This window comes from Sturnira hondurensis, unplaced genomic scaffold (assembly GCF_014824575.4).
Source record: "Sturnira hondurensis isolate 20B ecotype Veracruz unplaced genomic scaffold, ASM1482457v3 Scaffold0019186, whole genome shotgun sequence".
In the NCBI taxonomy this organism is placed as follows: Eukaryota; Metazoa; Chordata; class Mammalia; order Chiroptera; family Phyllostomidae; genus Sturnira; species Sturnira hondurensis.
The window spans coordinates 232,752-256,776 of NW_028091817.1; the positions used below are offsets into that span (position 1 = coordinate 232,752).

The window sequence follows — 24,025 nt, forward strand, 5'->3', positions numbered from 1 at the left end:
CACATGCGACCTGCTCCAGGCAGGGTCAGTTTAATGCTAATAGATTATTCTGACATGTGCACATGGAGGCAGATTTGCCCTTGGCTTGCAAGTAGCTTCTCAAAAAGTATAAAACAAAAGAGCAAATAGATGTATTTTCTTCTTTTCAGGAATATGAGTACTCTGTGACAGTTCTTTTTAAGAGAAAACTAGTTTTTGATTGTGTTGCTCAGAATATGCTATTGTCTCAACTTGCACATTTATTTAGACTAATAACACTTGAAAATGACTTCTTTTACTTCCAAAGGCACATTGGTGGTGGATAATACTGGTGTGATGAAATGATAACTTCCATCAGGTGCATCTGGTTCTTGGCAAGCTATTGACCAGCGTTCCTTGTTGCACCTTAAAAACTCAGTCTCTCATCAAAGAGCTGACAGAGACTCAGTTCGTCTTGAATAGATTTCATTGGAATGTGGGTTTTCTGGTTTTTTATAAATCTTAAACTTTGTATTTGTTGCTTTATCAAAGTAATAAATGGAAATGCTTGCTTGTATTACTAAATACCAACAGTAAAAAGGTCTGTTCTCTTAACTAAAAGGCCTCTTTCTTCCATGCCCTCCTTTTATTTTCTCTCCTCCTCTTTGGTGACTTGTGAACAACAGTTTGAAATGCAGGAGAAACTTTATCTTGTGTTTGGGAAGGACAGTGTAGTTTTTACATTCTTTTTTTTTTTTTTTTACATTCTTGTCCTGGACAGTCATTCTTACTTTACAGGTAAAGAAAGATACCATGATTGTTTTTCAAGATACTTGTGCCTGCTGTGTCTGTGCCAACCCCAACTAGGCCCTGGGGATACACTGGTTTACAAGGCCGGCCTGTTACTGATGAGTGTGTCTAATCATGCAAGAGCAGAAAGATAAACTGGGATGCATTCTTTTAGATTATGAATTCCAGGAGAGGAGGAAAACCATGTCCTTTATATATTGAGCTTGTAGTTTTCCTCAGTAAGTATTGTGATAATAGGTAAAGTTATTTTCATGTACATGTGAGTTTTTAACTTTAAAGTAATGAAATGTTTCAAATATAAAAAATAGATCGGAAATAAATTAACAGACACTTATGTATCTGCCATTGAGATTAACAGTGAATTGTGTTTCTGAGGGACTGTAGCAGCAAGTGGGCAAAAGTTCACTTTATTCTTTCCTTAAAGTACTTCTTAGAAAATAAGTTTTAAAAATTGCAATAATAAACCCTGCCTGGTATGGCTCAGTGCATTGAGCACCGGCCTGCGAAACAAATAAAAATTGTGGTAATATATACGTACCATAAAAGTTTACAATTTTAAGCATACAATTCAGTGGCATAAAGTGTATTCACACTGCTCAGCAACCATTGCCACCATCCATTTCCAGAACTTTCTTATCTTCCCAAACTGAAACTTCATATCCATTAAACAGTAACTCCCCATGAACAGTAACTGCTTAAAGAAAGATGCTTGTTGGTTGATGTAGACCTGATGTAAAAATAAGTGAAAGAATTTGAAAAATCTGTTCATGGGGTTAATTATTTGTTAGGCTGTCCAAAAGTTTTTTAAGTTTAAGGTTGGGGGAAATTGAAACTCAGTGGAAGCATCAGGATTGCCCTGAGTCATAGACATTCTTATGGGACTATTGGGAGTTAGAGCTGGGGTCCCAGGTATTGGGGGGGGGGGTGAATTAAACTTTAGTAGACTTCTTACAGGTTCAGGATCCTACTTCTGGAAATAAATTTTATACTAAGAATATTCCAATATTCTCTTTCCTTCCCCCCTCCATTCTCCAGCATTATTACCTAGAATATAAAACATATTTCCCCCCCTGTAGATTAACACCCTTAATCTTGCCTCTCTCCCACCCATTGTTTACTTTGTGTTTCAGGTTGTCATGTTGGCAATGTACAACTTGTCTCTGGAAGGAAGTGGACGTCAAGGTTATTTCAGGTGGAAAGAGGATATCTGCGCTTTTATTGAGAAACATTGGACTTTTTTACTAGGGAATAGGTAATGTGATTTTTAAAAAGTATTTTACTTGTACAAAGATGTGAAGGACAAAGAATATAAGATTTGAGACAGCCTAATATAGCCCTCTACAGTAGCAGTTTTCAACCTTTTTCATCTTACAGCACACATAAACTAATTCTAAATTCTGCAGCACACACAAAAGTATATTTTTTGCTGACCGGACCCAAAACATAGGTATAATTTTGATTCATTCATACTGGATGGCTGTTGTTGTGTTGCTCTTGTTATTTATTTATTTTTATTTGACAATCCGAGGGAAAAGAGATCAGTACCCCTGACTAAATTGTCAGGTACTGTGTGTTTTAGAAATTCTTATGGCACACCAGTTAAAAATTGTTGCTCTGGAGAATTAGAATACATGTTTGCTTATGGCAGTTACAGAGAATTTTGTAAGTCAGAAAATGTCCTTATGGGAAGATCAGAAGAAGAAAAATAATGGCAGTTATTGACTGTACCCATTAATATTGCTCTTCATTAATAGAGGCTTGTTAGTATTTGTTTTATTAACTGGAAGGGAGAAACAGTTTTATAATTTTGGTATTACAGTGCTTAGAAAAGTCTAGGTACATTAATAAACATATGGCTTATTCATTCATTCTTCTTTTCATAATAATGCTTTCAATTTGCTGCTGAGTATACTCTTCCTTGGTGGCTATTTTGGTTCATCAGACTTAGGGATGCCAGTGCACAGACATTGAGACCATGTGTTTTAACTAAATGTTTGTGTGGACCTAATAAGATCTTTATTGCTATATAGGGATTAGTGAGTTTACAGCTGCATTTGTGAATTCTGTTTGAGGTTCTGATTGTTAACTGCCATCTGAAGTCCTGTGTGAAATTCATAAATCTTGCATATTGGGTCAGCGTAGATGAGATAAAGACTCTGATCACATCATGTCAGAGCTGTCAGTTTGTGCCTGTCCTCACTCTGAACTCAGCACAGCCTCTATTTCCTGCAGTGCTGAGAAGTCACAGTTCTGCTGATATTGCTGGGAATTCAGGGAAGACATTTATGAGGAAGGATGACCTTCTGGAGACTTGCTATGAGTTAAAAATAGAATAGATTCAATACACTTTTACAAATGGAGTTATTTTTGTTCTGGAGTATTTTAGTGGTACTAAGAAAAGAATGGACAGTATAACTGGTTCTTTTTCTCAAAGAAAGGAAATCAGTTGTCTTAGTTTAATGATTTAGCACTATTTGTGGAACTCAATAGGTCCCATTTATAAGGGACAAGAAAGGAAAAAAACCTGATAAAATTAGATCTTGGAATGTTTTCATAATCTCTTAGTGCTCTTCTACTTAATGGATTGTTTTCTGGGAGAAATTGGATTTAAATTGCCTATTTTTAAGGATATTGCCTTTATTGTAACAGAAGTTTTTCGGTTTCACTTGTTCATTTCTACAGCCTGTTCTTTTTAAACATGTCTGAAAGGCATTAGTTACTTTCCGGCTGCTGTATAGTTTAACCACTAGACTGGTGGTTTTGGCCATAATAATGCATCACTTGAATTATTATTTACTTATTTAAATCAGGTCACTTAAAAATGCATTTATTTTATGAAGAAACTTCACACCACCTTGGGAAGTGAAAACCTTCAATCATTTGTCATAAATATTATGAAACTAGAAATAAAAGGCCATTAAGTTGTAGTGAAGCCCATGGCCTGTAGAGGCGATCTGAGACCCTCTTTCTTCATCAAAAGGGGAGACTACATCTGTTAGAATTTCAAACAACAAAGTCACTCCTTGATCTAACCAGAAGGAGTGAAAGAGAATTAAAATTTACTCTGATTTTTTGTCACTCAGTTTTCTGACCAGTGCTAACCTTTCTTCTGGAACTCTGCTGTAAACATCAGTGATTGGGAGGTCCCCTGAAACTGCTTCTTGATGGAGTCACCATGGGCTCTAATGTCTCTGAATGAACATACACGGAATCAATCACTGCACCCCAGAGAACCAGGCTGCAAAGAACATTTGCAGTCAGACTTTTTTGGTAGCTAATAGAGATTTGAATTCTGCTGTTCATAGAACATATTTTAAATTCTTAACAATAGTCACCATTTCTTATTTGCTATAAAAGCTAGGAGGAGAATAGCATACTGTGTGATGAAGTTCTAAATTTGAATACATTTTCTTTCAGATATTTACAGGTTTTGCTTTTGTGCCTTTAATTTTTTTACTTTTTAATTACATTTTATTGATTATGCTATAACAGTTGTCTTGATTTTTCTCCCTTTGTGCCCTTCTACCAAGCGGCCCTTGCTCCATCAGGCAATCCCCCTACCATTGTTCATGGCCATGGATTGTGTGTATAGTTCCTTTGGGTACTCCATTTCCTATACTGTACTTCACACCCCCATGGCTATTCTGTAACTACCTATTTGTGCTTCTTAATTCTCTCACTTCTTCACCCATTCTCTTCCTTGTTCCTCCCATCTGGCAGCCTGGTGGTAACTTCTTTTCTCTTGCTTTTAAGAGTCTATCTTTATCTTTAACCTTTGGCCTTTTAATAATGATGTGTCTTGGAGTAGGCCTCTTTACATTCATCACAATTGGGACTTTGCGCTTCTTGGACTTGCATGTCTATTTCCTTCACCAAATTAAGGTTTTCTTCCACTGTTTTTTCAGAAAGATTTCCAATTTCTTACTCTTTCTCTTTTCTTCTGGTATCACTATGAGCCAGATGTTGGACCAGAGGCTGTTTCATACTATCCTCATTTTTTTGTATTCTTTTTTCTTTTTGTTGTTCCAGTAGTTGTTTTTTGCTTCCTTATGTTCCAAATCATTGATTTGATTCTTGGCTTTGTTCTACTGTTGTTTCCCTGTAAATTGTTCTTTATTTCAATTAGTGTATCATTTGTTTCTGACTGGGTTTTTTTTATGCTGCTGAGGTCCTCACTAAGTTCCTTGAGCACCTTAAAAATAGTGTTTTGAACTCTTCATCTAGTAGATTGCTTATCTACACCTTGTTTAGCTCTTTTTCTGGAGTTTTGATCTGTTCTTTCATTTGGGCCATGTTTTATTTCTTTGTTTTGGCAGCCTCCCTGTGTGTGTTTCTATGTATATTAGGTAGAGCTGCTTTGACTCTGTGTTTTGGTAGCGTGGCCTAATGGATAGGTGTTCTGTAGTGTCCAGTGGCACAGCCTCCCCTATCATCCAGGCTGGGTACTCGAAGTGTGCCCTTTGTGTGGGCTGAGTATACCCTCCTTTTGTATTTAAGCCTTGGTCGCTGTTGGCAGATCAATGGGAGGAATTTACCCAGGCCAGTCAGCTGCAAAGCCTGGCTGTGACCACAGACCACCAACCTCTGCCCTCCATGGAGGGTCAGATGTGTAGGGACAGGGTGGTGGTGATCTGACATGGTCTGTAGCTGTCCACTGGGTGTATTGGTCCTGGGATTTCCCAGGTGGTGCAGCCTAAGATCAACCTCTACCTGTGTTTTGTCCAGGGCAACCTGCCTGAACTGTAAAGCAATCTGAGATGGCTTCTACTTGTGCTGGGCTTGGATTCCCACATGTAGCCAAGTTGTGACTCTAATCTGACTGCCACTAGGGCTCACTGAAGCCAGCTGTTGCTTGTTTGATAGGATTTGGGAGCCAAGACCAGCCATTCTTACAGAAAAGTAGTTTGAGTGTGCCGTAAGTTGAGTTGGGTAGAGCCTCTGTGGATCTCCAAGGTGGGTCACACATTGTTAGCCAGGTTGATGGAATCTCAGATATGGCACGAGCTTACCAGCTTTGTGGAGGTAGGACTCAGCAAAGGGACAATGACTTCTGCTTGCCCCGATGCCAGACACTTCAGTCTCTCCCTGTGTATCACTGGTGCCCTTCAAGCTGGCACCCTGGTGCTAGAGTTCAGAGGAAGTGAGTCTGAGTAGGTAAATCTGCGTGTGTTTTCCCCAAGATGAACTGCTCTGGGATCCGGTTGCCTCCTCCACCTGCTGGTTTTCGCAGCCAAAAGTTGTGGGGACTTACCTTCCTGGCACTGGAATCCTAGGCTGGGGTGACTGGTGTGTGTCTGGGACTCCTTGCTCCTGAGATATCCCTTCTGAATTTTTATCTATGTGGGTATGGGGCTAGCCCGTTCCACTTCTGTGCCCCTCCTAACAGTTTGGATGGTTGTGGTTTCTTCATTTCTGTAGTTGTCAGACTGCCATTCAACTCGATTTCTGACGTTCCTAAGTGATGGTTCTTCTATATTTGAATTGTAATTTTGTTGTGGCTGTGCAAAGAGGTGAGCCACGCCTGCCTATGTCACCATCTTGATTGGAAGCTGCCTTTAATTTTTATTAGTGTAAGTGTGTACAAGATTATTTAGAGATGATCTAAATACCGATGTACCTATTGTAGAAATAAATCTAAAAATATACAGAAGCTTTATTGAGTACCACAGTTTAATTGCCATTGTGTGTTTGATCATTTAATTTGCTTGTACAGTCTCAGCCTTGAATTCTTTCAGAAGGCATATCTTTGATTAGTGAAGAATAGTTTGAATAGCTTATTCTTTATTTGTTTTAAAGTGCACAATACTTTAAATTTTGATTTCTCTGATAGCTGAATATATCTTACAAGTGATGATGTGTCTAAATTTGATAGTTTTCTTATATATAAAATGATATATTTTAAAATTAGTGGGTCTTACATTTGATGAAATATGGAAGAACACATTCATAGTATTTAAAATTCAAAAAATTATATGAAGATTCTAGGGAGATGACAGAGTAGCAAGCACCAGAAATTTGTCTCCCTACGTAGACAGTAATTACAATTGGAGAATCTGTCTGATGTAACTCTAAAAATAGGGTTTTTGGAGTCTGTTGAAGGCTTGCAACTTCCAGGGGAAGGTTTGGGTAGTAAATTGCTTTTAATTTCAATCAGTTTCAACTTTTAGCACTCACTGTAGCTTCTGCCTATCTCACATACTTCAGCTGTGGCAGGCAACAATATGCATGTCCTCAGAGCAGCTTGCACATGGCTTACGGGAGCGAGGGTAGAGAAAAAGGACCCTGTTCTCCAAATATTGTGATCTGTGCTCAGATCACTGCTGTTCCTGATAACAGAGGTGCAAAGAGGTGGGTGGCCATTGTTTTACCTCCCCTGGTGTTGCAAGCCACTTCCTCTCTAGCTGAACCAACTTTAAGGGATTTAATATGCTGGTTCCACCCCTCCCCACTTCATTTGTCTCTTTGTTTCCCTTTTGGAGCCAAACATTCAAGACTAAGACATTCAAAAACGACTACATATACAGGGGAAATTAGAAGGTAACTATACATGCTCAGGGGAAGGCAGAGCTCAGAAATGACCTGAGAAGATCTTAAGTTTATACAATTCATGCCTATCTTTGGCACAATGGACAGCCTACATCAATCGAAAAACTAAAACCAAACTTTGGGAAAGGAAGATAATCTAATTTCCAGAGTTACTATGTTATTAAATTCAAATGTCCTGCTTTAAATTTAAAAAATTAAAAGGAATACAATGAAACAATAAAGTGTGGTCCATTCAAGGGAAAAAAATAATCCAACAGATACTTTCTTTTAAAAAAAGTTGAGAAAATGATGTAAGAACAAAACAGAAATATCAGCAAAGAGGTAGGAAATCTAAAAAGAAATCAGAGAGAGATTCTGGAGCTGCAAAGTACAGTAACTGGAATGAAATATTCACTGGAGAGATTCAAAGGTAGATTTGAACAGGCAGAAGGTAGATTCAATGAACTTGAGGATAGGACAATGGGAAATATTAAGTCCGAGGAACAGAAAGAAAAAAGATCAAGGAGAAGTGACCAGAACCTAAGGGACCTATGGGATACCACCAACTGGACTAATAGTCATTGTGTGAGAAAGCAAGTGAAGTGATTTTCCCTGTGGTCACACTATTTGGGCAAGAGGAGGGAGCCTGCAAAGGTTTGAAAAAGTTTAGAGTGGAGAGGTGCTGTGCAACCAGAATATTGCTGGTAAAAGCTAAAGTTATTTGCCCCATCACTAATAGTGTTTGTGCCTATTAGTTTATTTTTTCCTTTTCTTGGTACATTGTTATTGCTAAGAATACCTTTTTTCTTTTGCTTCCTACCACTATTTTAGAAGTGTTGAATTGGCTTTCTTATGAAAGAATTTCTGGTAATTGACTTATATTTTCAAGGTGGAAATAAAACAGTTGCATTTGAAAGAATTTTCGAGAGGAACCTGAATTTTTGACATTTAACATGTTTAAAAATTTGTTATATATACTCTTGTCTAGTTATACTTGCTTCTCCATCCCCAAAGTTAAATTCTTTGTTTGTGGAACATATTGTGCAATATAGTTTTAACCCATTCTATGGTGTAAAGGCCAATAAGAACAGACTGAGATATGCATCTGATACCTTGGGTAAAATGAACTATTTAGTAGGGTAGATAGGTGAACATAGCTCAACTCCTTGAATGACGACATGAAAATTATAACTAATATTTAACAGCCGTCACTCAGGACCATCAGAAATCAACTTGAATGGAAGTCTGAATACTATGGAATTAAGAGACTACATCCTTTTAGACTGGTAGAGAGGGCAGAGATGTGAAACAGGCTAGTCCCACGTCCATGTGTGGTGGTTAAAAATTTGGGAGGGATATCTCAGGGGCAAGGAGTACCACCCCTACACCAGGCACCCCAGCCCAGGGTTCCAGTAGGAAGATTAGTCCCCATAACTTCTGGCTGCAAAGACCAGCAGGAATTGTTCAGTAGAAGAAAATTCTAGAGTTCCAAGCAGTTCCCTTAAAAAACACATGTGGACTTACACAGACACGCTCCCTCTGAGCTCCCACACCACTGGGGTAGCAGCTTGCAAAGCACCGGTGTCATACAAGGAAGAACTGAAGTATCTGTCATCAAGGCGGGAGCTGGCAGACAGCTTACTCCCAGACAGAAAGGTGGGCAGTAGCGATTGTCACTTTTCTGAACCTTCCCCACACAGAGCCACAGAGCAAACAATCAGGTGCCATATGTGAAGACTTGATCAACCTGGCTAACACTGTTTGCCCTTCCCTGGAGATCCCTGGTACTCCATCCTTTCAGATGTACTGTTCCATTCTGTTAACTGTCCCACCAAATTTACAGGCCCCTCCAAACTGTTAACTGACTTTTCCATATGAATGGTTGGTCTTGGCTATTGCTTTACAACTTCCAAAATCCTATCAAACAAGCAAGAGCTAAGTGGCCCCAGGCCTGGAAGTGACAGGAACTGGCAGCAGCCAGCCTAGATTCAAAGCTTGGCTTTCCCCGGGAATCTCCAGCCCAGCACAAGTAGCAGCCTGAAGGCTCAGAAAAGTAACAATGGCTGCTGCCCACCTTTTTGTCTGGGAGTAAGCTGTCTGCCAGTTCCCGCCTTAATGACAGATACTTCAGTTCTTCCTTGTATGACACTGGTGCTTTGCAAGCTGCTAGCCCAGTGGTGTGGGAGCTCAGAGGGAGTGTGTCTGTGTAAATCCTCATGTAGGTTTTTTTAAGGGGAACTGCGTGGGTCTCCAGAAGTTTCCTTCTTTTTTTTTTTAAAAGATTTTATTTATTTATCTTTAGAGGGGAAGGCAAGGAGAGAAATATCAATGTATGGTTGCTTTTCATGAGTCCCCTGCTGGGAACTGGCCTGCAACCCAGGCACGTGCCCTGACTGGGAATGGAACCGCGATCCTATGGTTCACAGGCCCGCGCTCATCCACTGAGCTACACCAGCCAGGGCTCCAGAAGTTTCTTATACTGAACAATCCCCACTGCCTTTACAGCCTTTACAGCCAGAAGTTTGCAGCACAAGTTGCAGTCAGGTTACTTTATAGCTCATGCAGGCTGGCCCTCAGCAGAACACAGGTTGGTGCTGACCTTAGCCTGTACAACCTGGGGAGCCCAGAGCCTGTGTACCTAGTGAACAGCTACAGACCACATCAGAGTACCACCACCCTGCCCCCACAAAACAGATCCTTCACAGAGGGTGGAAATTGTCAGTCAGTGGTCACAGTTAGTCCTTGCAGCTGACTGGCCTAGGTAAATCCCTCTCGTTGACCTGTCAACAACAATCAAGGCTCAACTACAAAAGGAGAGTGTACCCAAGGCACACAAAGGGCACACCCTGTGTACCCTGCTTGGGTGATAGGGGAGGCTGGGCCACTGGACCCTACTGGCCACCTGTACGTTAGGCCACACTACCAAGACATGGAGTCAAAGCAGCTCTACCTAATACATAGAAACAAACACAGAGAGGCTGCCAAAATGAGGAGATAAAGAAACATGGCCCAAATGAAAGTAAAGATCAAGTTCTAGAAAAAGAATAAAATGGAGATAAGTAATTTATTAGATGCAGAGCACAAATCACTAGTTACTAGGATTCTCAAGGAACTTAGTGAGGTTGTTAACAGCATAGAAAGGATCAGTCAGAAACAAAGGAAACACTAATTTAAATAAAAAACAATTACAGGGAAACAACAGTGGAATGGATGAAGCCAGGAATCAAATCAGTGATTTAGAACATAAGGAAGCAAAAAACAACTGTGCAGAAAAAGAAGAAAAGGTAGTCCAAAAAAACAAGGATAGTGTAAGTAGCCTCTGGGACAACTTCAAGTGTTCCAACATTTGCATGATACCAGAAGGAAAAGAGAAAGAGGAGGAAATTGGAAATCTAGTTGAAAAAAGGATGAAAGGAAAATTCCCCTAATTTGGTGAAGAAAATAGATGTGCAAGTACAAGACGTACAGATAGACCCATACAAGGTGAATACAAAGATGCCTATACTAAGACACATCATAATTAAAATGCTAAAGGTTAAAGATAAAGAGAGAATCTAAAGAGCAGCAAGAGTAAAGCAGTTATTTATCTAGAGGGGTGTTCCCATAAGACCATCAGCTGATTTCTCAAAAGTAACTGCAGGCTAAAAGGGATTGACAAGAAATATTCATGGAAAAGTCATGAAAAGCAGGGACCTACAGCCAGGATTGCTCCACACAGAAAAGCTATTATTTAGAATCAAAGGGGAGATAAAGAGCTTCCCAGACAAGAAAAAACTAAAGGAGTTCATCATCACCAAACCATTATTGTATAAAATGTTAGAGGGACTTATTTTAGGGAAGAAAGGTCCAAACTGAAAAATAAAAAGGCACTGAACACATACATATCAACAATTGAATCTAAAAATAAACTAAGCAAATGAGAACAGAGACAAAGTCATGGACATGGAGTTCATTTTGTTGGTTGCCAGATGGGAGGGGAGTGTAGGGGGATGGATAAAGAGCTGAGTGGATTAAGAAGTACAGATAGGTAGTTACAGAAATAAACATGGGGTTGTAAAGTACACTATAGAAAATAGAGTAGCTGATGAACTTATACGCATGACCCATGGACATGAAAAATGGTGTGGTGATTACCCGAGACAGTAGGGGGTGCTAGGTGAATGGGGGAATGGGAAAAAATTTAGACAATTGTAATACCATAATCAAAATATAATATAAAAACATGAAGTATTTACAAGGGTGATTTATTCTCCTGCTTGCTTTTTGAGAGCTGTGTTTAATTCACATATAAAAGCTAGTTCTATGATCCTAATTTTAAATATGAAGAAACTGAGTCAGTTAGAAGGTTGTAGAGCCAGTATTTGAAGGCAGACAGCCTTCAGCGGCTCAGTCTTGACTTATGTTCCTTCAAAGATTGCATGTTTTGTAGCATATCATAGGCTAGGCTTTGTAGAGTACACATAGAGTGTATTTTTTATATAATGATTGAATTAAAATACCAATAATTTTTATATTTTGGACTGTCTAGGAAAAAGACTTCGACCTGGTGGAGCACAGTAGCAGGTTGCCTCAGTGTGGGAAGTCCTATGTATTTCCGTTCAGGTGCTCAGGAATTTGGAGAACCAGGATGGTGGAAACTTGTTCACAACAAGCCCCCAACAATGAAACCTGAAGGAGAGAAGTTATCTGCCTCTACCTTGAAAGTAAAAGGTACTGTTGTGAGCACAGTATAGAAGGTGCTAACCAGGCCAAAACCAAGCAAGTGTGAGCTTAGGAAACAATTCCATTTTTACCAGATACACCTCATCTGCCTCCTGAGTGACACTCTGCTTGGCAATTTACTGTGATCCTTTTTTTTGGTATACCATAAATAATTATATTAAAATATTTGATAATTTCAATCAAGTTACGTTTGTAAAATTTCCTTTGATATCTGAAAGGTGCTCTATTTTAATCAGATTTTGTTCTAAACTTTTTTTTCTCTCTCTCTCTTTTAAATTGTTTAAATACAGTTGATCCCATTTTATGCCCACCACTCTCCCCCTACCCCAGCCATCTGCCTCCCACCCTCCATCTCACCATCCTTTGGTTTTGTCCAAGTGTTTTTATACATGTTCCTTGACGACCCTACCCACTTTTGCCCTCTTTATCCTCTCCTACCTCCCCTCTGGTTATGGTTGGTTTGTTTTTTCTTTCAATGTCTCTGGTTGTATTTTGCTTGCTTGTTTGTTTTGTTGATTAGCTTCCACTTATAGGTGAGAACATATGATATTTGTCTTTCACCACCTGGCTTATTACACTTATCATAATGCTCTCTGGATCCATCCATGCTGTCACAAAGGGTAGGAGCTCCTTCTTTCTTTCTGCTGTATGGTATTCCATCATGTAAATGTACCATAGTGTTTTTTGTTTTTTTTTAATATTTATTTCTAGAGAGAGGAAGGGAGGAAGAGAGGGAGAAACATCAATGTATGGTTGCCTTCATGTGTCCCCTGCTGGGAGTTGGCCTGCAACCCAGGCATGCGCCCTGACTGGGAATCGAACTGCGATCCTCTGGTTCACAGGCCTGTGCTCAATCCACAGAACTACGCCAGCCAGGGCCTGTACCATAGTGTTTTGATCCACTCATTTACTGGTGGGCACTTAGGTTGCTTGCAACACTTGTCTATTATAAATTGTGCTATGAACATTGGGGTGCATAGATTCTTTTAAATTGGTGTTTCAGGATTCTTAGGGTATAATCCCAGCAGTGGAATTGCCAGGTCAAAAGGCAGTTCCACTTTTAGTTTTTTGAGGAAATTTTATATATTTTTTTACAGTGACTGCACCAATCTGCATTCCCAACAACAGTGCATTAGGGTTCCCTTTTCTCCACACTCTCGCCACCACTTCTTGTTTGTTGCTTTGTTTATGATGGCCACTCTGACCAGTGTGAAGTGGTATCTCATTGTGGTTTTGAATTGCATCTCTCTGATGGCCAATGATGCTGAGCATCCTTTTATATGTCTCTGGACCCTCTGAATGTCCTCCTTGGAGAAGTGTCTGTTCAGGTCCTTTGCCTATATTTTAAAATGTATTTTATTTATTATGTTACTATAGTTGTCCCATTTTATCCCCTTTAATCCTCTCTGCCCTGCCCCCCGCATCTGCATTACCACCTAGTTCATGTCCATGGGTTGTACATACAAGTTCTTTCATTTCTACATTTCCTATACTATTAACGTCCCCCTGTCTATTTTGTACCTACTATTTATGCTTGTTATTCCCTGTACCTTTGCCCTCATTCCTCCCTCCCTCTACCCACTGATAACCCTCCGTGTGATTTCCATTTCTGTGATTTTATTCCTGTTCTAGTTGTTTGTTTAGTTTGTTTATGTTTTTGTTTTTTAGGTTCAGGTGTGATTTTATTGTGACTTTACTTACTATACACAGTTTTGATCTTCTTCTTTTCCTTAGATAAGTCCCTTTAACCTTTCATGTAACAAGGGCTTGGTGATGATGAACTCCTTTAACTTGACCCTATCTGGGAAGCACTTTATCTGCCCTTCCATTCTAAGTGATAGCTTTGCCAGATAGAGTAATCTTGGATGTAGGTCTTTGTCTTTCATGACTTCGAATACTATTTCCAGCCCCTTCTTGCCTGCAAGGTGTCTTTTGGGAAGTCAGCTGATTGTCTTATGGGAACTCCTTTGTAGGTAATTGTCTCCTTTTCTCTTGTTGCTTTTAAGATTTTCTCATTACCTTTACTATTGGGTAATGTAATTATGATGTGCCTTGGTGTATGTTTCCTTGGGTCCAACTTCTTCAGGGCTTTCTGAACTTCCTGGGCTTCCTTGAGGTCTGTTTCCTTCACCAGATTGGGGAAGTTTTTCTTCATTATTTGTTCAACAAAGTTTTCCATTTCTTGCTCTTCCTTTTCTCCTTCTGGCACCCCTGTGATTCAGATGTTGGAACGTTCAGAGTTGTCCCAGAGGTTCCTAAGCCTCTCCTCGTTTTTTTTAATTTTTGTTTCTTCATTCTGTTTTGGTTGAATGTTTATTCTTCATTTTGTTCCATATCATTGATTTGAGTCTTGTTTTTTTTCCTGTCACTGTTGCTTCCTTGTGCAGTTTCCTTTATTTCACTTTGTATAGTCTTCACTCTTTCCTCTATTTTGTGACCATACTTAACCATTTCTGTGAGCATCCTGATTACCAGTGTTTTAAAATCTGCATCTGATAGGTTGGCTATGTTTTCATTGCTTAGTTGTATTTTTTTGAAGCTTTGATCTTGTCTTTTATTTGGGCCATTTTTTCCCCCTAGCACACATGTTATGTAGTAAGGGGCCAAGCCTTATGTATTCTCCAGGGTGGGACAATCCATGTCACTGCATTATGGTGCTATATGTGGGTCCTAAAGGGAACAATGCTGCTTGCTGGGCTTTCCACTGGCTTTTAGTCACTTCCATGACTGCCCACAAGCAAATTGTGCATGGGTTTTTGTACGTTCTAGGACACTGGGTCTCTCCAGTGAATTCTCCTGTGAGGCTGGGAGTATCTCTTGCCGCCTCAACCCCCACAGGTTTTTTCAGTCAGAGGTGTTGAGGCTTGATTTCCCCACATTAGAACCCTGGGTTGTGTGGTTTGTCTCACTCCCCAGTTTTCCTCCTGGTTTACCCACATGCAAATGTGGAATCACCTGCTCTGCCAGCCACTGCCTTCACCACCTCCAAACCCCCTCCACCCGGTCCTTCTGTTGCCACCTTGCCACATATCCTCTACACTATTGCTACCGGTCTGGATGAATATTTCTTCTTTAACTCCTTGGTTGTTGGACTTGCATAGAGTTTGATTTTCTGGCAGTTAAGGTTGTTGTTTCTTTTTAAATTTTCTGTTGTCCTTTTGGTTGTATGATGAGGTATAGTGTACCTACCTATCTATGCCTCCCTCTTGGCCGGAAGTCTTCCTTTGCCCATTTTTTAATTGGATTGTTTGTCTTTTTGGTGTGGAGTTGTATGAGTTCCTTATATATTTTGGAGATCAAACCCCTGTCTGATAACATCATTGGCAAATATATTTTCCCATACAGTTGGTTCCCTTTTCATTTTGCTGATATTTTCTCTAGCTGTGCAGGAGCTTGTAATTTTCATGAAGTCCCATTTGCTGATTCTTCCCTTTATGTCCCTTGCTCTAGGGGACATATCTGAAAAAATTGCTGCGTGAAATATCTGAGATTTTCCTGCCAATGTTCTCCTCTAGGACTTTCATAGTGCTCTGACTTACATTTAAGTATTTTATTCATCTTGAGTTTATTTTTGTATATATAGTAAGTTGGTGGTCAAGTTTCATTTTTTTGCATGTACCTGTCCAGATCTCCCAGCACCATTTGTTGAAGAGGCTGTTTTTACTCCATTTTATGCTTCTGTTCCCTTTGTCCAATATTAACTGACAGTAGAGACTTTGGTTTATTTCTGGGCTCTCTATTCTGTTCCATTGACCTGTGTTTGTGTTCTTGTGCCAGTACCAGACTGTTTGATTATAGTGGCCTTGTAATGTAGTTTGATGTCAGATATTGTGATTCCTACTACTTTGTTCTTCTTTCTCAGAATTATTGCAGCTACTCAGATTCATTTATGGTTCCATATAAATTTTTGAAGTGTTTGTTCTATATCTGTGATATGTCATTGGTGCTTTAATAAGGATTGTGTTCAATCTATACATTGCTTTGGGGAGTATGGACATTTTGAAGATGTTAAGTCTTACAGTCATGAACACGGTTTATACTTCCATTTGTTTATATCATCCTTCATTTCTTTCTTCAGTGTTGTGTAGTTTTCTGAGTGCAGGTCTTTACTTCCCTGGTTAGGTATATTCCAAGGTACTTTATTTTTCTTGTTTCTGTATCAAATGGGATTTTTTTACTTGACTTCTCTTACTAATATTTCATTGTTGGTATACAGAAATGCCTTTGATTTCTGATTACTGACTTTGTATCCCACTGTTTTGCCAAATTCACTTACTAGGTTGAGTAGATTTTTAGTGGAGTCTACAGGATTTTCTGTGTACACTATCATGTTATTTGCAAACAATGGCAATTTTACTTCCTCCATTCCAATTTGATTGTCTTTTATTTCTTTTTCTTGTCCAATTGTTATGGCTAGGACTTCCATTACTATGTTGAACAGAAGTGGTGAAAGGGGACAGTCTTGTCTTGTTCCTGATCTTAGTAGAAAAGCTTTTAATTTTTGCCCATTAAATATGTTGTTAGCTGTAGGTTTCTCATATATGACCTTTATTATGTTGAGGTATGCTCCCTCTGCTCCCACCTTGCTGAGTGTTTATATTGTAAATCAGTACTGTACCTTATCAAATGGTTTTTCTGCGTCTATTAATATAATCATGTGATTTTGTTTATGTGATATACTACATTTGTTCATGTGTGAATATTATTCCATCCTTGCATTCCTAGGATGAATCCCTCTTGATCATGGTGTATGATCTTTTTATTGTATTGCTGGATGCAGTTTGCCAATATTTGGTTGAGGATTTGAGCGTTTCTGTTCATCAGCCATATTGGCCTATAGTTTTCTTTCTCAGTTGTGTGTTATTTGGTTTTATTTATTTTAAATGATAGCTTTGCTAAATAGAGTACTCTAGGTTGTAGGGCCTTACTTTTCATCACTTTGAATGCTGCTTGCCAGTCCTTTCTATCCAGCAAAGTGTCTTTTGAGAAATCAGCTGACAGTCTTATGGGAACTCCTTTGTAGGTAACTCTCTTCTTTTCTCTTGTTGCTTTTAGGATTCTCTATTTTTAATCTCAGGCATTTTAATTATGATGTGTCTGGGTGTGGTACTCTTTGGGTCCCACTTGTTTGGGACTCTCTGCTTCCTGGACCTGTATGTCTATTTCCTTCACCAAGTTAGGGACATTTTCTTTCATTTTTTTTTCAAATAAATTTTCAGTTTCTTGCCCTTCCTCTTCTTCTTCTTGCATTGTTATGATTGGGATATTGGTATGTTTGAAGATGTCCCAGAAGCTTATTATTCTATCCTCATTTTTTAAAATTCTTTTTTCTTCTTGGTATTCTGATTGTGTGCTGTTTTTCTTCCTTATATTCCAATTTGTTGACTTGATACTCAGTTTTATCCACTGTACTGTTGGTTCCATATAGATTTTTCTTTATTTCACATAATGTAACCTTAATTTTTGCCTGGGTCTTTATCATGCTGTTGCCATACTGAGTGAGTTCATTAAGTATCCTTATAAGCAGTGTTTTGAACTCTGCATCTCATAGGTTGGTTATCTATATTTTGTTTAATTCTTTTTCCAGAGTTTTGTTTTGTTCTTTCAATGGGACCATATTTCTTTGTCCCCTCATTTTGGCAACCTCCCTGTGTTTGTTTCTGTGTGTTATGTAGAGCTACTTTGATTCCCTGTCTTACTAGCCTGGCCTATTTTAAACTGATAAGAACAGACACTACACTTGATCTAAGCCAAGAGGTTGAGAAGCGACAGTAGCCTGGCCTATTTTAGAAGAGAGGACCTGTTAATAGTGTGGGACAGAGCCTTAGATGATTGCCAGCATGGGGCAATCCTTTTACTACTTTGTGGCTCTGTGAGGGGACAGCACTCAGAGAGGAGACATTGTGGCTGCCTGGCTTCTGGTGGTTTGCCTGGGAGGAAGCTGTCTCTCAGCCCATGCCCTGTTTCCAGTCTCCTTGCTTTCTCCCCGTATGCCACTATGCCCTTCCAGCTGTTGCCCTGGTGCTGAATCCTAGAGGGCATGGGTGTGTGTAAATACCTTGTCTATGTAGGACCTTTAAGATGAGCCTTCTGATAATCTGGCAGTTTCTTCCACACCTCAACACCCACTTTTTTCACAGCCAGAAGTTATGGTGATTTATCTTCGAGGCGCTGGAACCCTGGGCTCCTGGGTAGTCTGGTTTGGGCCAGTGATCCTGTGCACCTGAAGTATCCCTCCCAGTTTTTATTTACCACATGTGAGTGTGGGATGGACCATTCTGCTTCCTCTCCACACTGCCTCTGCAGCATTGTGCCTTTCTGCGCTTCTCTACCTCTGTCTACATCTCTACCCCTCCTGCCCATCTGCATGAATGTTGCTTTTTTAAATCCATGGTTGTTGGCCTTCCTTACAGCTCTATTTTCTGACAGTTCTGGGTAATAGCCATTTTGTAGTCTAGATGTATTTTTTCTGTAGTTGTGTGAGAAGGTGAAGTGTGTTTACCTACACCTCCATCTTGACCAGAAGTCCTGTTTTTAATCTTTTTATCATGAAAAAATTTAAATGTATGCAAATATGGAGAGTAATATAATGAATCCCCACATATCATTCACCTAGCTTCAAATTTTACATTTTAATTTTTTTATTGTTACTTTTTAAAATTGAATTTATTGGGGTGACACTGGTTAAGAAGATTGTACAGGACAGCTTTTACATTTTAAAAAATATATTTGTGAATAAAATCAAATAGGATTGAAGGGTATAAATTATGGATGGTGCCCCTCTGCACGTACCCCTTCCTCCAGTTTCATTCCCCAGAGTAACCACTGTTCACTCTTGTGACGCCATTTGAAATAGTCTCTGCACATTTAAACATTTTGTTCTTTTTTGAGAAAAACTGTAAATGGACCCATAATACTTGTTCTTCAGTTATCCCCCTGCTTACAAGTATACCTTGGATATTTTTCCATTCCTGTACATGCAGATCTTTTATTTTGTTGCATTCCATTGAATGGCTACATGGTAATTTATTAAACCCCTGTGGTGGATATTTTGCTTATTTCTAGAACCTTTTGTTTTGGTTATTTTAAATAGCATTATAATATTACATTTGTGTGCTTGTGCAAGTTTTTTGTGGTAAATTCTTGGAAGCACGTTGCTTTATCCAAAACTATGCTAATTAAAAACTTTTATCAGTATTGCCAAATTACCCTCCAAAAAATTATAGTAAAATTTATATTCTAGTATGAAAGTGTTCATTTTCCCTATGCTTGCTGAGCATTATTAAACTTTTAATGTTTACCAATCCCAATAGGTAAAAGGTAGTAATTAGTTTTTTAATGTGTATTATAATTTTTTTCTTAACAGATATATCCAAGTCCTCATTTAAAGCATTCATTGACTTATCAAGTGCTGAATGTTAATTAAATAACAGAAGTGAAAGGGAAGAATAATTAGGAGAAGCCACCCAAAAGAAAATGTGAGATTAGTGATAGGGTGTAGGAAAGAGGAGTCAGAAAAGGTTCTTAAACTAGTGACCAGAAGTAAAAATGACTGAAAAAAGAGGAAAAAAAATAAAGCATCCATTGAGCATTTCTCTATTTTGAAGGTGGCAATAGGCTTACAACAATAAATTAGCAAAAGAAATGAAACTTGAATGATTATTTACAAATTTAGAGAGACTTCTGGTCAAGATGGCAACACAGGCAGACATGACCTGCCTCCTCTCAAAACCACATCAAAATTACAACTAAAATATAGAACAGCCATCACTCAGAACCATCAGAAATCAAGTTGAATGGAAGTCTGACAACTGTGGAATTAAATAACATCCATCCAGACTGGCAGGAGAGGCATAGATGCAGAGCCTTGGAGTGGTCTGGGCCTACAACCACAGGTGGTGGATAAAAATTCAGGAGGGATACCTTGGGAGTGAGAAGTCTCAGCCCCACACCAGAACCCTAGCCCAGGGTCCCAGTGCTGAGAAGATAAGTCCCCACAACTTCTGGCTGCAAAAACCAGTGGAGTTTATGTTAGAAGAAACTGCTGGAGCCCCAAGCAGGGCCTCTTAAGGAACCCACACATGGACTCACCTACTCAGACTCAATCCCTCTGAAGTCCAGCACTGGGGTAACAGATTGAAAGGCACCAGTGGCACAGAGGGAGAAACTGAAGTATCTGGCATCAAGGTGAGCAGAGTCCATTGTTTGTTTTCTAAACCCTTCCCTGACTTAGACACAGAGCTGGCAAGCTAGTGCCATGTCTGAGACTCCATCAACTTGGTTAACACTGGTTGATCCACCTTGGAGATCCCCAGAGCCTCTGCCACTGCCCCACTCAACTATGGGCCCACCCAAGCTGTTTTTCCACATGACTGGCTGGTCTGGCTCATGTTTCACAACTCCCTAAATCCTCAAAAAAGGAACTGCTGGCCTCAGCGAGTGTCATGCCTGCCATTGACAGCAGGTAGCCTAAATTCACAGCATGGCTTCTCCAGGGAAGCTCCAAGCCCAGCAGAAATAGTAGCTATCTAAGATTGCTCTATAGCTCAGGCAAGGTGGCCCTAGGCTAAACACACATGAGGGCTGACCTTGCCCAGCACCACCCAGGAAATCTCAAAGCCTGTGTACCTGGTGGGCAGCTACAGACCATGTCATAGCACCACCACGCTGCCCCTGCACAGAAGATGATCCTCCATGGATGGCGGAGGTTGGTGGTTAGTGGTCACAGCCAGTGCTTGCAGCTGACTGGCCTGGGTAAATCCCTTTCATTGACGTGCCAACAGCAATCAAAGCTCAACTGGAGGAGGAGAGTGTATACAGCCACACACTAAGGCTGCATCTAGAGTACCCAGCTTGAGTGATAGGGAAGGCTGTGCCACTGGCCCCTACAGGATACCTACTACATTAGGCCACACTCCAAGACACAGACAGAGTCAAAGCAGCTCTACCTAATACATAGAAACAAACACGGGGAGGCTGCCAAAAAAAGGAGACAAAGAATCATGGCCAAAATGAAAGAAAAGATTAAAACTCCAGAAAAAGAGCTAAAGGGAACAGAAATAAGCAAGCTATCAGATGCAGAGTTCAGAACACTGTTTATAAGGATGCTCAAGGAACTTAGTGAGGACCTCAGCAGAACAAAAAAGATCCAGTCAGAAATGAATGATACACTATGTGATATAAAGAAAAATTTACAGGGAAACAACAGTAGAATGGAGGAAGCCAAGAATCAGATCAACAATTTGGAACACAAGGAAGCAAAAGACAATCACTGGAACAACAAGAAAAAAGAATTCAAAAAAATGAGTAGTATAAACATCTTCTGGGACAAGCTTAAGTGGTCCAACATTCACATTATGGGTGTGCCAGAAGGAGAAGAGAAACAGCAAGAAGTTGGAAATATACGTGAAAAAGAATGAGAGAAAAGGTCCCTAACTTGGTGAAGGAAATAGACATACAAGTCCAGGAAGCACAGAGTCCCAAACAAGATGTATGCAAAGCACTCCAAGGCACATCATTGTAAAAATGCCAAAGGTGAAAGGTAAATAGAGAATCTAAAAAGCAGCAAGAAAAAAGTAGTTAATTACCTATAGGGGAGTTCTCATAAGACTGTTAGTTGATTTCTCAAAAGTAACTTTGCAGTCTAGAAGAGATTGGCAAGAAATATTCAAAATCATGGAAAGCAGAGCCTTACAGGCAAGATTGCTCTACCTAGCGAAGTGATCATTTAAAATTGGAGGGTGGCGAAATAAGCCAGGCGGTGAAAGACAAATACCATGTGATCTCACCTTTAACAGGAATCTAAACAACAAAACAAACAAGCAAGCAAAATAGGACCAATGACACTCAAATACAAAACAGGCTGGCAGGGTCCAGAGGGGAGAGAATCATAGGGGAAAAGGGGAGGGACTCACATGAACAAGTATAAAGGACACATGGACAATAACTAAGGGTGGGGGTGGAAATGGGAGGGAGGTGGGGAGCACTGGGGGGGTGCAGGGCAGGGAATATAAAACAGAAAACTGTACTTGAATAAGAATTAAATAAAAATAATAAAATAAAATAAAATTGAAGGGTGGATAAAGAACTTCTCAGACAAGAAAAAGGTAAAGGAGTTCATCATCACCAAACCAGTAGTATATGAAATTTTAAAGGGACTTATTTAAGAAAAAGAAGATCAAAATTATGATCAATAAAATGGCAAAAATACATGTCTATCAACAATTGTATTTAAAAAACAAACTGAGTGAACAAGAATAGAGTCAGTATCATGGGTGTGGAGAGCATTTGGTTGTTTGCCAGATGGGAGTAGGGTGCGGGGGAATGATGAAAAGGTGAAGGGATTAAGAAATACAAATAGGTAGGTACAGAATAGCTTTGGTGATATAAAGTATAGTACAGGAAATGGAATAGCCTAAGAACTTATATGCATAACCCATGGACATGAACTTGTGTGAAGATTCCCTGAGGGAGTGGAGAGTCCTAGGTGAAGGTGGGTAAAGGAGGGAAAAAATCTAGACAACTGTAATAGCATAATTAATAAAATACAATTTCAAAAAATTTAGATATTTATTCTTTTCCAGCAGCTTCAAAACCAACTTTAGATCCCATCATTACTGTCGAAGGCCTTAGAAAACGTGTGAGCCGCAATCCCGTGGAATCGGCCATGGAATTAAAAGAGAAAAGGTCTCGTACTCAGGAAGCAAAAGACATTAGAAGAGCACAGAAGGAAGCAGCTGGCTTTCTTGACAGGAGTACTTCTTCAACCCCAGTAAAATTCATAAGCCGAGGCCGCCGGCCTGACGTGATTCTAGAAAAAGGAGAAGTGATTGACTTTTCATCCTTGAGCTCCTCTGACCGCACTCCGCTGACAAGCCCATCTCCTTCTCCTTCTCTGGATTTCTCTGCCCCCGGGACTCCTGCTTCTCACTCAGCTACGCCTAGCTTGCTTTCAGAAGCAGATCTGATTCCAGACGTGATGCCACCACAAGCCTTGTTTCATGGTAAGACTTAACCTTTCATGGGTCTTTTATTTTATGTATGGCCCATGATATAAAAGTGTATGCTTTCACCTTGCATGTAGTGTGCTTTGCATTTCTTCTGCTTTGTTTTATGCTCTGCACAGATGATGATGAGATGGAAGGTGATGGAGTCATAGATCCAGGGATGGAGTACGTCCCACCCCCTGCTGGGTCAGCAGCTTCTGGGACAGTGGTTGCAGGCAGAAAGAAGGTCAGAGCTCCCGAGCAGATAAAGCAGGAGGTAGAGAGTGAGGAGGAAAAACCCGATAGGATGGACATTGACAGCGAAGACACAGATTCCAATACATCTTTGCAAACAAGGGCTCGAGAAAAGAGGAAGCCACAGCTGGAGAAGGACAGGAAACCTAAAGGGCCCAAATATACCCCTGTGAGCATCTATGAGGAAAAACTGCTTCTGAAAAGGCTGGAAGCTTGTCCCAGTGCTGTTGCCATGACACCAGAAGCTCGGAGACTGAAGCGTAAATTGATTATCAGACAAGCGAAAAGGGAGAGGGGCTTACCACTTTTTGACTTGGATCAAGTAGTTAATGCTGCTCTTTTGTTAGTTGATGGGATTTATGGAGCCAAAGAAGGAGGAGTTTCCAGTCTTCCAACAGCCCAAGCCACATACAGAACCACCTGTCAGGACATCAGAATCCTCGACAGATACCAGGTGAGTTAGCAAACACTTTCAAACTCAGGGTGGGAGTGGAGGTGGGGCAGGCATGATGGAGTGGACACAGTTCCGCTGTGACTGTTAAAGTCCTGAGTAATTTTGGGAGAGAAACAAAAACAGCAAAAAAGAAAAATATAAAAATTGCTGGGCTTAATTTTTTGAAATAGCTCAGTCTGAATATCCCTTCATACATCTGGGGTTTTCCCCTCTTGGGGCATTCAAGGCAGAACCTAGACATTTTCATTGTATCATATTGTCCCTGAGGGTAGCTGTCCATGGTTTGTTTCATAGCTTTGATCGATAGTTGTATTGA

The 24,025-nt window shown here is 39.9% G+C and overlaps 1 protein-coding gene and 1 pseudogene across 2 annotated transcripts in view; one reads left to right on the plus strand and one right to left on the minus strand.

Annotated features, from left to right (window-relative positions):
* KAT14 (lysine acetyltransferase 14) overlaps nucleotides 1–24,025 on the plus strand; it is a 55,197-nt gene that overhangs the window by 4,139 nt on the left and 27,033 nt on the right. The window contains exons 2-6 of one of the 2 annotated variants that reach the window (XM_037070951.1): nucleotides 287–454; nucleotides 1,899–2,020; nucleotides 11,822–12,003; nucleotides 22,599–23,018; nucleotides 23,141–23,709. In XM_037070951.1, the coding sequence (XP_036926846.1) occupies nucleotides 1,905–2,020; nucleotides 11,822–12,003; nucleotides 22,599–23,018; nucleotides 23,141–23,709 (1,287 nt within the window). In that variant the 5' untranslated portion in view covers nucleotides 287–454; nucleotides 1,899–1,904. The remainder of the gene's footprint in view (nucleotides 1–286; nucleotides 455–1,898; nucleotides 2,021–11,821; nucleotides 12,004–22,598; nucleotides 23,019–23,140; nucleotides 23,710–24,025) is intronic. The other variant, XM_037070950.1, reaches the window with a different exon arrangement.
* On the minus strand, nucleotides 17,668–17,785 carry LOC119004219 (uncharacterized; annotated as a pseudogene).